This window comes from Sceloporus occidentalis, unplaced genomic scaffold, assembly GCF_023333645.1.
Source record: "Sceloporus occidentalis isolate IW3139 unplaced genomic scaffold, rSceOcc1.0.p SCAF_8, whole genome shotgun sequence".
In the NCBI taxonomy this organism is placed as follows: domain Eukaryota; kingdom Metazoa; phylum Chordata; class Lepidosauria; order Squamata; family Phrynosomatidae; genus Sceloporus; species Sceloporus occidentalis.
In genome coordinates this window covers 7,157,122-7,173,167 of record NW_028316988.1, presented here as the reverse complement: position 1 = coordinate 7,173,167, position 16,046 = coordinate 7,157,122, and the positions used below count along the sequence as shown (strand labels likewise).

At 42.8% G+C, this 16,046-nt stretch overlaps 1 protein-coding gene across 2 annotated transcripts in view; it reads left to right on the top strand.

Annotated features, from left to right (window-relative positions):
• Window positions 1-16,046, top strand: part of LOC149307749 (histone-lysine N-methyltransferase PRDM16-like) — a 371,547-nt gene that overhangs the window by 322,382 nt on the left and 33,119 nt on the right. For both annotated transcript variants that reach the window (XM_089534389.1, XM_089534390.1), the window contains exons 4-6: window positions 2,590-2,724; window positions 11,488-11,590; window positions 15,397-15,595. In XM_089534389.1, coding sequence (XP_089390515.1) covers window positions 2,590-2,724; window positions 11,488-11,590; window positions 15,397-15,595 — 437 coding nt within the window. The remainder of the gene's footprint in view (window positions 1-2,589; window positions 2,725-11,487; window positions 11,591-15,396; window positions 15,596-16,046) is intronic.

Sequence of the window (16,046 nt, the reverse complement as noted above, 5' to 3'; positions counted from 1 at the left end):
AGAACCCTACTATTTGTTCCATTTGTATTCTTGGTCCCTTGGCCTGCCAAAGTGACCAAAACCACATTTTTAAGTTACTGCGATGCTAGAGATGTAGGAAATGAATGACAATTTCAATTGAAGGGGAAGAATTTTTATTTGGAGGGTCGACGTTGTCATTTTGCCTTCTACCATCCTTTTAACCATCCATCAAGAAGCCAAGCCCTTCCTCCAGTCCATCTGCCTTGGTCCAGGCCTCGGAGGTGGAGAAGATCTGCTGGACCTGATCCTATTCCCCACCACCACTCCCTTCTCCTTTTGTGTCGTGTCATTTAGATTGTAAGCCTGAGGGCAGGGAACCGTCTGACTAAAAAAATTATGTACAGCGCTGTGTAAATTTACAGCGCTTTATAAATAAAGATTAATAATAATAGTAATAGTAATAATAATAGTAATAGTAATAGTAATAATAATAATAATAATAATAATAATAATAATAATAATAATAATAATACCACTATACACCTGATATACACATTGTATGAAATCTTTCTCCCTTTTGTTCCTTGGATTTCTTCTTTCTCCTTCCCTCCTTCCCTTTTTTCTTTCCTTTCCCTCCCTCCCTCCTACACACTGGCTTTATGTGTTTAGGAGAAGACTTATCTCCAAAATTGACTAAGGGGCTCTACAGATTGGGTTGAAGGAGACGGCCACATGCCACACCTATTCATCCTGGATCGGGGCTGTGGCAACCACATGCTGTGGCACCGATCCAGCCTCTAGAGAGAAAAAAGAAGCCAGAAAAACTGGTTCCTTTTTGCACCCTCTAAAGGGCGTCATAGCGGCAATGGGGAGGCATGATGATGCCCCTTCAGCGCTATGCAGTTTGGATGCAGCACCAGAGATACATCATCATGGCACACGCCATGTGGATCGTCGCATGCCAAAATGGCACCCTGGCAGCAGCATAAGGGCGTGAAGCATGGGGACGCTCAGCCCTGACCCCATCCACAGGCTGGCGCTTTTTGCCGGTGTGTACAGGGCCAATGTGCCAAAGATCCAAAACACTGTTGCATGCTGCGTACATCGCAATCTCCAGAGCTGGTTTAACTATGCATCCTAAGATGCTGCCATGCTGCAAAATTAATGCCATTTGACATTGTTTTAACTGACGTGACTCCTGGGGTTTGTAGTTTGTTGTGGCATCCAAGCTCTCAGACAGAGAAGGCTAAGTATCTCACCAAGCTACGAACCCCCAAATTCCTTAGCCATCAGGACCAAACTGCATTAATCCTGCAGTGTAGATGAAGCCACCATCTCCATTTGTAACTGGATGCACCTCGCTAAGGATTTCAGCCCAGAACAAAAACGGTGTAGGAAATTTCCTTCCATAATCTCTCTGCATTGAGCCCCAGCCAGGGGATGGTCAGTCGTTGTGCGTCTCTCAAACAATATTCACATTTCTTTATTTTGTAGCAGATTACCGTAGTTGGGAAAGTGGCAGATTACTTGAGAATCTCCTCTTTCCTCTGCGGAAAGAGTTGATGTGAAAATCTTTGCTACCTGCCTGCAGTTGTTCTCACGTCACTTGTTACCTTTCCTGTGTGAAGCTGCATCTCTCTTGCTTTGAGACTAGAAAAGAAAGGACAGAAACGAACACCTTTTAAAGGTCAACACCGCCGTCGCTTTATTTCCCACGCCTCGCATTAGTGTCTTTAGACATTTGCGAGAACGTCTGCAACAAGGGTGGCTATTCATAACAGCTGGGGTTCTGTGCTTACATTCGAACCGCGGCACGTTGCATAAATATGATTAAATGTGTCATCTCTTAATCGAACCCAGGCTCCTGTACAATGCAGCCCTGTTGTTGTTGATCTTTGAAAAGAAGGGCGGATTTGGATGGGTTCTTGCCCAGAAACCGAGCCCTTGACTTCGAATCCCTTCTCCCATATCCCCAAATCTTGCACTGAAATTCGCTAGGAAAAAAGTATCTGTGTATACTCAGAGGTCCTCTTCACTGTTAGGGCAGCTGTGTTGACCATAAGAAAAACTGCAAATCCATGTTATGGTGCAAATTAATTCTCCCTTCTCCAAAATTCTTGGGCCCAGAAATGTTTTGAATTTTGGATATATATATATATATATATATTGGGGATTTGGGAATATCTGCATATACAGTACATAAGGAGACATCTTGGAGATGCGACCCAGGTTTAAATATGAAACCAAGTTTGTGTACATTGAACCATTAGAAAGCAAAGGTATCTCTATCTCATCCACTGATTTAAAAGTTTTTGGCTTTGAGAATACCTTGAATTTCAGATTCCAGTGCTTCCAGGACAGATTGCACTCTTGCTTTTCAGCAGGGAAGGATTCCCTTTGTAATATGAGTTAAAGTATAGTCTTTACATTGACCTGTTGATAAGTCAACCCAGGTTTTTGGGGTCAATTTTTTGACTAACATTTCTAGACTTATACATGAGGATAACCAGTATCTCCCTGGGATTGCTATCTGTCCTTGCCTCCCTTTGGTTGGCTTTGAATCCTTACTGTTCTCCACCTTGACTTCTCTTCTTTAACTTAAACCTATGCTTTTGTCTTTTCTTTCAGGCTGGCGATGACCTGGGCACTGAAAAATTCTGTGTCGATGTCAACCAGACGGGAAACGGGAACTGGCTGAAGTACATCCGGATGGCTTGCTCTAGCGAGGAACAAAATATAGCAGTGTGCCCCATAAATGACCAGGTATGGTCCACTGTTTGGGCATTAAGCCTACCTTGATGCATTCCTCCTTGACCTTCTTCAGGAATTGTTTGTTTGTTTCTGGTCGTAGTATTGTGTTGTCTGTGTATCTTAGGTTGCTAATGTTCCTTCCTCCAGTCTTCATGTTGAGAAACTGGAACGTGTCCAAAGGAGGGCGACTAAAATGGTGAAGGGTCTGGAAACCATAAAGCCCTATGAGGAACAACTCAGGGAGCTGGGGATGTTTAGCCTGGAGAAGAGAAGGTTAAGAGGTGATATGAGAGCCCTGTTTAAATACTTGAAGGGGTGTCATATTGAGGAGGGAGCAAGCTTGTTTTCTGCTGCTCCAGAGATTAGAAAACAGAGCAATGGATGCAAGCTCCAGGAACAGAGATTCCACCTCAACATTAGGAGGAACTTCCTGACAGTAAGGGCTGTTCAACAGTAGAAAACACTCCCTTGAAGACTGTGATGGAGTCTCCTTCCTTGGAGGTCTTTAAACAGAGGCTGGATAGCCATCTACCGGGGATGCTTTGATTGAGAGTTCCTGCATGGCAGAATGGGGTTGGACTGGATGGCCCTTGTGGTCTCTTCCAACTCTATGATTCTATGATTCCATGATTCACATCTTCTGCCTCTGAGTAGTCAAGAAAGCTCATGCAGATGTTCTTCTGGAACTCTCTGAAAGATCAACAATAAATTCATCCTTGATAATGGGAAAGAATCAAAGAGTTCCCATACCTTGGTTCAAATATTGATCTGAATGGAGACTGCAGTCAACAGATCAGAGGAAGTCTAGGGTTAGGAAGGACAGCCCAAAAGCTGGAAGATAGGAATGTAATTCTTCACTTAAAGGAAGCAGTGAGTAATTTTAGCATCCCCAATAGATGGTCATCCCGCCTCTGTTAAAAAAACTTCCAGAGACAGAGAGCCCATCACCCTTTGAGAGATCATAGAATGATAGAGTTGGAAGAGACCTCAAGGGCCATCCAGTCCAACCCCATTCTGCCATGCAGGAACTCTCACTCAAAGCATCCCTGACAGATGGCCATCCAGCCTCTGTTTAAAGACCTCCAGGGAAGGAGACTCCATCACTCTCCAGTTGCAACAGATTTCACTGTCAAACATCCTTACTGTCAGGAAGTTCCTCCTAATGTTGAGCTGGAATCTCTTTTCCTGGAGCTTGCATCCATTGTTCTGGATCCTATTCTCTGGAGCAGCAGAAAACAAGCTTCCTCCCTCCTCAATGTGACATCCTTTCAAATATTTAAACATGGCTATCATATCACCTCTTAACCTTCTCTTCTCCAGGCTAAACATCCCCAGATACCTAAGTCGCTCCTCATAGGACATGGTTTCCAGACCTTCCACCATTTTCATGGTCCTCCTTTGGACACATGGCTTCAGTTTCTCCACGTCCTTTTTGAAATGTGGTACCCAGAACTGGACACAGTATTCCAGGTGGGGCCTGACCAAAGCAGGATAATGTGACACTATTCTGTAGGATGGAGCCTACAAGAAATTCAAGTCCAGGTGCTCTTTGATGGTGGCAGATGCCTCCAGGGGTTCAATCAAATCCTGGCTGGCCACCTTGTCACATTCTAGCAGGTGGACCAAGTCCTTCTTCGGACCGTCAGCCTCTGGGAATCCTGATCTGCCTGTGGAGAGGTACAGCGATACACTGAACTCCAGGCACATACTGTACTCTCCTCTGAAGTTTTTTGTGGGTTTTTCAGGCGATGTGGCCATGTTCTAGAAGAGTTTCTTCCTGACGTTTCACCAGCATCTGAGGCTGGCATCTTCAGTTTGTATACATCGAACCATTAGAAAGCAAAGGTGCCTCCATCTCATCTACCTATGAAACAAAGTTTTGGTTTTGAGACTATTTTGAATTTCTGGATTCCAGATAAGGGAGACTCAACCTGTATATATCTTTTTCTCATTGGTATCTACTATGCAGTTGTGAGCAATCTCCCATTTTTACCATTTCCCACTTTATTTGGGCTTGCGTCTAGTAATTTCGGCAATGAAATTCCATACACATTTCTTTTTCAATGATGGCAGGTGGTTGTGATGGAAGCTGGCTGGCATTGCTGAGGGTTTAGTGGACTAATGTTTGGATCCGCTTTCGTCCGCTGTCTGGGATGTCACTCCGATGATTTGCTAAAATAATTTTGGGAGATTTGGAGAGTTTTTCCAGACTGCTTACAAAGGCCCCATACAGACAGGCCAAAATAAAGCTGCTTCGGGTCACTTTGGAGGTATGCTGTTTCAATGATGCATGCGTCCTAAGAGGCTGGAAGCCATGCCAAAGCCATGGTCCAGTCCTAAGGACTAGAGCACAGATTTGGCACAGCTTCTGGACTCTTAGGACGCATGCATCATTGTAACAGCATACCTCCAAAGTGACCCAAAGCAGCTTTATTTTGGCCTGTCTGTATGGGGCCTTACTTAACTTTCTTATAAGATTTGGGGATGAATGTCCATTCATCTGAAGCACTAGGACCCATTCATTTTGAACGATGTTAAGAGGACGATCCAATCATACTATACTTCAGTAATGCATTGCAAATCTATTAGAAATGTTTTGGCGACACACATGCCTCTGCGCATATTAGACGGATCATTTTTAGGTATGGGAAGAACCTTGGTGCCGTTCTCAATTTCCAAAGCCTTTTCTTTTCTTATTCTTATTATTCTTATTATTATCATCTTATACCGAAAAAAGTTAGCACCTCTTGCAAATTGTCAGCTTTATCTTTCCTGCCACGAGGTGACATTCATTTCTACAAATGACAAAGGAACCCAAAGTCCTTTAAAAGAGTCACACGTTGAATGCGTGTTCTCATAAGAGCTTCATGCTTCAGATGCACGGAGGAGACACAGGTTGTGCTCAATGCACAAGTTGCTCTTCTAGCAACTTAGGGATGCTAGCTTGGAAAGAAATCTCACCGATCGGTCTCCGGGTAAGTTGCCAAACCCCTGCATCTTTAAAAATCAGCTTTCAGATTTCTTCCAATGATGATATTTGAAATGGCAGGGATGGAGAGAGAAGTCAAACATGGACCCCTTTAGCAAGCGATTCAGGGAGAAAAGGGGGAAAGAAAAACAGCATGATGCCTAGAAAGGGCTCAATGGTGGTCCTGTTATGCAGACTCTGTTGTTGCATTTATTATTGGTGTTCTCTGACGTTGCCGAAGCCACAGATGTTGGCGAAACGTCAGGAATGAACTCTTCTAGGACATGGCCACATTGCCCGAAAAATCCACCAAAAACTATAGCCACGTTAGTCTGCAGAACCTGTATATAGAGAGGTCTGGGAGCACCTTTGGGACGGAAAGAAAGAAGTTGGCAGCATGAGCCTTCCTAGACTTCAGTCCAAATGCATCTGAGGAAGTAGGCTGAAGTCTGGGAAAGCTCATGCTGCCAACTTATTATTATTATTATTATTATTATTATTATTATATCCCACCTGTCTACGAAATGCAATAGGGGCGGCTTGCAACATTAAAATATACATATGCAAACCATCATCCCCACCGACCCTTAAAATACAATTTAACCCGATTATTTCAAGGTGCTACAAGACCTTTAATTCACAGTTCTTTTTTTCTTTCCTCTCCCTTTCTCTCCCATCCATCCATCCATCCATCCAATATATTATATTATATTATATTATATTATATTATATTGTATTGTATTATATTATTCTGTTTGGCTTGCATTGGTCAGGACTGCATACGACGAACCATCTAAGCCTCTCTTTTCTAATGCAATTTGGAAAAGGCTCGGCTGGAGGACATCTTATTATTTGCGCACTGTCTGTATGTCTGGATCTAAAATATTGCTCATTTAGCGCAACATACCCAATGAACCCTTAAATAGCCCCTTGTATAGAAAGAAAGAAAGAGATTTTTCCCTTTCATTTGGAAAGCACTCAGCGACATGATCTTGATTCCATTACCAAAAGGAAAGTCCAAAACCATATTGGATATGTGCAGGCCTCCAAAGATGCCTTTAAAGCAGCAAGCGGAATTCATGCGCTGGCTCAATGGGTGCTCAAAACACCAAAAAGGATTTGCACAGGACGCTCCTCTAGTGTCCAAGACCTTTGAAAGTTGCCTTGCTTTTGGGCATGTTTTGTATTAGATAGGCAGATGTCTTTTATCATTACATGTCCCCCGGGTGTGATTTCTGCGGTGATGATTTTGCTTTTGTATTAAGTTGGGAGCAACTGCATTTGAAAGAGATTTATGTTAATTTATAATCCGCCTTGATCCTTTTGGAAAAGTGGGATATAAATAAATCTATTATTATTATTATTATTATTTCATCCATTGCGTTACAGAAAGGGCAAGTGCTTTTTGGTTGTTCTACTTTTAAAGTCTTCACTCATTTGAACTGTGGAACCCTTCTTCTTGCGTCCTCACATACAAATATTATTATTATAAATATTAATATTATATATATATATATATATATATATATATATATATAAAATGTTTATTTGTATAGCATCATAGGATATACTCCTTTACAAAGGAGAGAAGACAATCCAAAATAGAAATGAAAGCCTCCAGCGCACAACCTAAAACCACAAACTAGATGATAAAATTAATAAAACATTGCTATAACGTGGTTAAAACAGTACTACAAAAGTGTAAATTAATACTAACAATTTATAAAAGTAATAAAACATTACTATAACACGGTTAAAACAAGACCATGGAAGTGTAAATTAATACCAATAATATGGTCACAAAATCAAAACGAAGGTTGGAAGGCTTCCCCGAATCGAATAGTCTTTAATTTGGACTCATGGGAAGGAGATTCCAAAAATGGGGTTCAATAAAGGCTTAGGAGACAACCCTGTAACCTCGAATAGATTTTTAAAAATACAAATATAAGGGAGGAATATATATATATATATATATATATATATATATATGTAGCAGACAACAGTGAACATAAATTTAATTGGTAAATGGTGCCCTCTTGTGGATAAATTAAAAAGGTCGCTTTCTCGAAAGGCCAACATTATCAGCTGCAGTAAGCCATTGACAATAACTTTTTGAAACGGTTCAAGAGTCGGCCGTATCTCTTGATCAAAATTATACGTGGTTAAAGACCAGAATAGATTCACTTTTTTCCCCAAAGGATAGGTTAAGCAAAAAAGGAAGGCGCATGTTGTTTTGTGCCCGCAAGCGAAACCATGCCAATGCCATTCTCTCCGTCTTGTTCTAGATGGTCAACGAATGATCCTTTAATGTTTGGTGTGTTCATGGGCAGCGCAATATTTCCATTACCATAAACATTGAGATATCGCTCAATTCCACAGCGCGCCAAATCCAAATTTAAGGAAAGCTTTCAAATGGGTTGGGATTTGAAGGGTCTTATTGGAAAGAACGCCCCAAGATGAAAGTTTGCTTTTGAAGTTCTTTGGCTTCCAAGGAATAATTTGATCAATAGTAAAAAGATACATTTGTTCAATTGACATTGTTAGAGGATCCTTCATTGCAGTGCAGCCTCCTTTACGTTGCTACTACATGTTTTTGTGGTCCGTGATCTCGGTTCCGGAATAACGCGGCCTTGGGGTGAATGCAGCTAAAAAAGGCAAGGAAGTTCTAGGCTGCATCAATGATTCTATGATTCTATAAGTATAGTGTCTAGATCGAGAGAAGTAATAGTGGACTCTATGCTGCTTTGGTTAGGCCTCACATGGAATAGTGTCCAGTTCTGGGCACCACAATTCAAAAAGGATGTTGAGAAACTGGAGCGTGTCCAAAGGAGGGTGACCAAAATGGTGAAGGGTCTGGAAACCATGCCCTATGAGGAATGACTTAGGGAGCTGGGGATGCTTAGCCTGGAGAAAAGAAGGTGAAGATGGTACATGATATGCACTTAGGGCAGAAAAATGAAATGCACAGATATAGGATGAGGGACACCTGGCTGAATAAGAGACCTATACGTGTGAAAGGGATCTGAGAGTCCAAGGAGACCACAAGTTGAACATGAGTCAACAGTGCGATGCGGCAGCTAAAAAGGCTAATGCTATTTTAGGCTGCATCAATAGAAGTATAGTGTCTAGATCAAGGGAAGTAATAGTGCCACTCTATTCTGCTCTGGTCAGACCCCATCTGGAATATTGTGTCCAGTTCTGGGCACCACAATTCAAAAGGGATGTTGAGAAACTGGAGCGTGCCCAAAGGAGGGAGACTAAAATGGTGAAGGGTCTGGAAACCATGCCTTATGAGGAAAGACTTAGAGAGCTGGGGATGTTTAGCCTGGAGAAGAGATGGTTAAGGGGTGATATGATAGCCTTGTTTAAATATTTGAAGGGATGTCATATTGAGGAAGAAGCAAGCTTGTTTTCTGCCACTTACTATAAAATGCCATACATATGCAAAGTCACCTGCCCCTTTTGTTCTATGGTTATTTTCATCTTCTAATGCATGCCTGCCAGATTTTCCTTCAAAATGTGCGTTCCCTTTTTGCAATGTGGAGATGAGTGGCGGCATATTGGGTACGTTTGTCTTATTATGCATTGCTGCTTTATGGTCCTCATTCAAAATACAGGAGCAGAACAGAGGTCTGGATCACTGATGGAGAGGGAAATAATGCAGTCAGCTCTCCACATTTGCAACTTGGACTTCTGAAAAATTTGATTACACTCATCCCTCCATATTTGTGGCTTTGAGTATTCATGGATTTGATTAATATGTTCTCTCTAGGAATACCTAGGGACTCCGGTGCAACTCTATGGTCAAGTTGCACTGAAAGACCGAGAGATTCCTAGAGAGGACACTCTTACTAGGCATTTGTAGCTCCTCTGGTGCGGTCTAGTGGTCAGTGTCTGTTGGACATTGACCACACAGTTGCACTGGAGGACCTAGAGATTCCTAGAGAGGTGTCATCTCAGGTCAAAACATGGTGTTTTTGTTATTTGCCATTTTTCCATATTCACGGGGGTCTTGTGCCCCTAACCCTAGTGAATATGGAGGGACAAGTGTATTTGCAGATTCCTAGAGAGAACACTTTTGGGGGCATTTGGCAGTCCCTCCAGTATAATTTTATGGTCAGTTTCCTGTGGACATTTCCCATAGACTTGTGCTGAAGGACCTACAGATCCCAAGAGAGATATTCTCTCGGGTTAATAAACAATAGCATTTTGTAATTTGCAGTTTTCCCACTTTCACCGGGGTCCTGAGCCCTTGACCCCAGTGAATGTGGAGGGCCCACATTCATTTGCAAATGCTCCTGGATATCTGTTTTCCTTATTCACTTTGTGACTGGCATAATCCCAGATTTTTACATCATTGGCCTGTTACAGACTGCCAAAATAAAGCTGCTTCGGGTCTCTTTGGAGGTATGCTATTTAAATGATGCATGGGTCCTAAGAATCCGGAAGCTGCACCAAAGCTGCACTCCGGTGCTTAGGAATGGAGTGTGGCTTTGGCACGACCTCCGGACTCTTAGGACCCATGCGTCATTTAAAGAGCATACCTCCAAAGAGACCCAAAGCAGCTTTATTTTGGCAGTCTGTAACAGGCCATTGTATTATATACACTGAGAGCCTAAGTACTTTAAAGGCACCAGATCCTTTAGGTCAGTACTTAGATAGCAGACCACCAACGGATACCTGGGACTATCTATTTCAGAGGAAAGAACTAGCAAAACCACCTCTGAGTATCCTTTGCCTGAGAAAACCTTTTGCATTTCACAACTCAAAAGCACATATACCCTAAATAATAATAATAATAATTATTATTATTATTATTATTACTATTATTTTCCCGCCTCTCCCTGAGGATCGAGGCAGGATAACGGCCTGATAAAATATGTCCAATAATACAATTAAAAATAAAGTATTATCTACAGCAGATGAATACAATCTAGAAAAATAATATCAGATGAAAACCAATTAAAGGCACCATATCTTGTATGATCTTGGAAGCTAAATAGGGTCAGCCCTGGTTAGCACTTGGAGGGGGGTCCACCAACAAATACCAGGCGCTATGTTTCAGAGGAAAGGACTGGCAAGAACTGGCAAAATTCAAGGGGTCGCCTTTTTGATTACCAGGCTTTTACATAGAAGAGTATTAAGTAAAATGATAGAGGTAAAAATTCTCTGTTGATGAAGATACAGAAATGAGAAAGATGTGAGGAAGTAAAATTGATGTATGGCATGTACATTTATATCGGTATGTATAATTGGTATTTTATATGTGATAAAAGTTAATAAAAATATGCAGCGCGCCATCAGCTTACGCACGGGATCCGTTCCAGACACCCCCGCGTAAGCCGAATTCCGCACATGCTCCAGCTCCATTGGAATGAATGGGGCTCATGCATGTGGCGGTGCAGTGGCACACACATGCTACGGGCACATGCCCCATTCGTTCCAATGGGACACACCACCCACTCATGTGCAGTGTCTCGCATAGGGTTAAATCTGCGTATAGCGCATCCGCGTACGATGCGGGCGCAATACATACAACTGGAAATTAACTGGAAATGGGGTGAATTTTGTGTGTTATCAAATTATTTTCAGACCATGAACATCTGACAAAGTTGGCATAGGACCAATTGGTCATAAAAAGGTTAAATTGTGGACCATTATCAGACCAATCCATTGACAGCATGCCGTATCTGCCCAAAATTTGCACAAGAGACAAAGTGGCTGTGAGGATTTAATTTTTTCTCTTCTTCTCTTCTCTTTCTTTTTCTCTTTCTCTCTTTCTCTGTCCTTTTGTCGTAAATGTCTAGATTTATTATAAAGTCATTAGAGAAATTGAACCCGGAGAAGAGCTGCTGACGTATACGAAAGAAGGCGCTTACTCCGCTGGGAACATGCCACCGAGTTTGGAAGGTGAGACGACCCCTCTCTCCATTCCCTTTAAGTCGCTCAAACCGTACTGGAAATTAAATCAAGGTGAGGAAAAGAAATCCAAAGCAGCGGGGAACGGACTTATTTTGGACAATCTGTCGGGGCCCGTAGGTTTGGCTTTATTTTTATTCTGAAATGATAGCTTCCGAACCATACCCAAAAAGAAAGCGAACGCCCCTAGCTACCTGGGACCCAGCAAAGCTCCATTTTGCAAAATCTGACCATATTGATCTACCTCCGGCAGTCGCTTACTAATTGCTTTCCAAACATAATAGCCCTATCATCATCAAACATTTTACTTTTGAATACTTGGCTTTTGCAAGTCCCTTTTACCTTCCAAAAAAAGAAAGGGCTTTCTCTCCTCGCTTCTCCAGGCGCACGCTGAATTGCATTAGGAAAGAAAGGTTAAAATGTTCCACACAAAGATAATTATCATTTTTTAACAGACAAAAAACGGCTGCCAAATGCAACAGACCCCCCCCCCCTTATCGCGGCAGGGATTTTGAACAGGGCTCTTGAATTCCTTTGAGATCTACAGTTCTGGGAGATTAGCATGTAGATGGTACATAATTGGGTCCCCCCTCGCTCTTTTTGAAAGCCATTATGGCCTGGCATATTAGTTTAGTTTAGTTTAGTTTGTTGGTTACTTTCCAGCTATGTCCTGAGTGTTCCTGGAGGAGTGCATGCAATATGGATCAGATGGAGAGGACTGACAATGTAGCTCTGAGATCTCTCCTCTTCGTGCCATAGGCCTGAATTAGGGTTGGGATATTCTTAATAGGAATGAATTTATTACGGCACATGGCCAGCACCAAAATATAGCACATCCTATCTCCATGCATTCCTACAAGATGAGGGCAAAGCTGATATCAGCAGTTACTCGCTTCCTTGGGCAATTCCCAGGGTTCTAGATAGGCCCAATGTTGGTATCTGTTCTCCTCCTCTCCCGGAGTAAGATTCTGGAAGACCAGGGTTTGAATCCCTGCTCCATCATGAAAACCCACTGGACAATCTTGGGCAAGTCATTCTCTAACAGCCTCAAAGGAAGGGAATGGTACTCACCCACCCCCAAACAATTCTTGCCTCTGTGTTGATAGAAGTTGGAAATGATGTGAAGGTAAACAATAAGAGAGAAGGAGCAGGAGCAATGGAAATGGAGATAAAGATAAAGATGAAGAAGAGAAGGAGGAACTTCCTGACAGTAAGGAAGTGTAGTGGAGTCTCCTTCCTTAGAGGTTTTTAAACAGAGGCTGGATGGCCATCTGTCGGGGATGCTTTGATTGAGATTTCCTGCATGGCAGAATGGGGTTGGACTGGATGGCCCTTGCAGTCTCTTCCAACTCTATGATTCTATGAGTCTATGAGTCTAAGATGGAGGTGGAGATGCAGGTGGAGGTGAAGATTCAGATGGAGATGGAGATGGAGGTGGAGTCCAAGTAGATCACAAGTAGAACATGAGTCAACAGTGCGATGCGGCAGCTGACAAGGCCAATGCAATTTTAGGCTGCATCAATAGAGGTATGGTGTCTAGATTAAGGGAAGTATTAGTGCCACTCTATTCTGCTTTTGTCAGGCCCCACCTTGAATATTATGTCCAGTTCTGGGCACCACAATTCAAAAAGGATGTGGAGAAACTGGAGCATGTCCAAAGGACTAAAATGGTGAAGGGTCTGGAAACCATGTCCTATGAGAAACGCCTTAGAGAGCTGAGGCTGTTTAGCCTGGAGAAGAGAGGGTCAAGAGGTAATATGATAGCCCTGTTTAAATACTTGAAGGGATGTCATATTGAGGAGGGAGCAAGCTTGTTTTCTGGTGCTCCAGAGACTAAGACATGGAGCAATGGATGCAAGCTCCCAGAAACCTCAGCCAGCTTGCTCAACATTCAAAAATTATGGAATACAAAGTGTGTGTGTGTGTGTGGGGGGGGTGATCTAGTAGACCAAAGTTTGGGAATCACTGGGCCAAACCAGTAACCCGTAAAAGTTACGCAAGCTCAAAGAGTAACTTTGCATGAGCTGATCCATCCATAACATGGTGGTTTTCCATTGCAACGCCTGTTCCCAGCATTAAATTAGTGTTGACGCTGACTAGGTTGACTTCCAAAAAGGCTTCCAAAACTGAGCGGGCAGATGCTTTTCTAAAGCAAAACCCAAGCTGGACTTGAAAAGCTCCTCTTTTCAGTGAACGGTCGGAGAGGAGGAAAATTCGGCCCCATCCCAGCTTTCTCTCCCAAAAGTCATTCTGCTGGAAAATTTACAGTGCTCAGCGGATTGTTTGGCTTGGCAGACTGGTCAGGATGCTGTCTTGTAAACTCAGTAATAGCTGCCCCCGTTTTAATTTGTTTGACCCTGACGACAGTAATTTATTATGCACTTTAGAGCTGCTCCCCCAATACAGACACAGAGAGAGAGAGAGAGCTTTAAAACAAAGAGTTTGGCATCTTTCTTCAGACTGCTCCGAACCCTGTCTTGAAAGTCTCTTTAGCATCTGCACATGCAGTGGGGACTCATTTGCAATCTGCATTGCACTGATAGAAAAGAGAACGCCTTTGAGTGTGAAAAATGCAAGGACACTCCTTTTTGGAGATCCATAATTATCTAAGAATTAAGATTAAACTGTGTAAATTTAGCATCCTCGCATTAGATTGCTTCTTTTGAGATTTCCTCTCCAGCCAGCATGCTGTAATGCTTTGAGTGTCGGACTATGATTCTGGTGCACAATGTTCGAATCCCTGCCCAGCCATGGAAGCCCACTAGGTGAACTTGGGCAAGTCGCAATCTCTCAGCCTCAGAGGATGGCAATGGCAAAGCCCCTTTGAAATAACATGCCTAGAAAACCCTGGGTTTGCCTTAGAGTCACTATAGGTTGGAAACGATTTGAAGGCACATAAGAACAACTGGGGACCATACCTTTATGACAGCAAGCCTTCCTACCTTCATAAAGTCCCTGGTTTAGTTCCCAGCATCTCTTTTAGTTTCCATTTGAAGGATCAGATAGCAAGCAATGACAGAACCATTTTCATTCCAAAGATTCCAAAGAGCTGCTGCCGGCTACAGAAGACGATACTTGGATAGGTCTGAAAATAGTTTGACCAGATTCAAAGCAGGTCAAATTATTGGAGAGACAACATGGCATAGTGGTTTTAGCATAGGGTTAGGACTCTTGAGACCAGGATTCAATTCTCCACTTGGCTATGAAAACCCACTGGGTGATCTTGGGCAAGTCACAATTTCTCAGGGGATGGCATTGGCAAACCCTCTCTGAAGTAACATACCCCATGATAGGGTGACCTTAGAGTCGCCATGGGTTGGAAACAACGTGAAGGCACACAATAGCAACAATAATGTTCAGAATTGGGACAAAAAGAATTTTTGGACTTCCAGAATCATCCATTACATCCATTAAAATTGGCTGGGGAAATACTAAGAGTAGTTGTCCAAGGAGTAACTTTTCCAAGCTTTGCATACACCTGCTGCTTCTTTGGAGTACACTAGGCAATATCCCTTTTCAAGGAATGTACTCAACTTGCTCAGGGACCTTGGCTCCTTCCAGCCATGATGTCTTTGCCCATGACTAACATTTTCTCCATTGTAAAGTCGAAGGCTTTCATGGCCAGCATCCATAGTTTTTTGGTGGGATTGTTCCTGATGTTTCGCCAGCATCTGTGGCTGGCATCTTGAGAGATGCCAGCCCCAGATGCCAGCAAAACGTCAGAAACGAACTCTCCTAGAACATGGCCACATAGCCCGAAAGACTCACAGAAAGCTATTTTCTCCATCCTTCTGTAGAAGTGCACACGTTCCGCTGTGAGGACTGCGACGAACTCTTCCAGTCGAAGATGGACATGAGGCGGCACAAGAAATACTCCTGCAACGCGGTCAGTTCCCTTTACGAAACCCTGAGCGAGGAGATCAAGCAGGAAAGTGGTGCGGACGGGCAGATCCACGAGTGCAAAGATTGCGAAAGGATGTTCCCAAACAAATACAGGTAACCCTATTAAAACAAATGTAATTTATTTAGCAACGTACAAGTTGGGTCTCCTTCCCAAAATCCCAAAATCTGAAATATGCTCTACATGGATGTGCACAACTGCATTTTGGTTTGAGAATTAGTCCAAAAAGTGCAAGCTGGGTGGGTTCATATTCAACGGTGAACAAGATGAATTTTTCCACCATGCAATTGCCAACTACATTTGTGGTGTGTGTGTGTGTCAAATTCCACTGCGCTCAGGTGGAAACAGCCTTGCAAGCTTCATTGCCTCTGTGCAGAGCTTTCAAGGTGTGTTGCTAGAAGCCAAGATGCACTGCTTTTAACTGCCATAGAATTCTGGGAATTGTAGTTTGTTGCGGCACCAGAGCTTGGCTTTTATTTTGCAACGTCTGACATTTTTCTTGAACGTTGTGCATTTTGCAGGGCCTTGTCCTCCTTTATGATATGG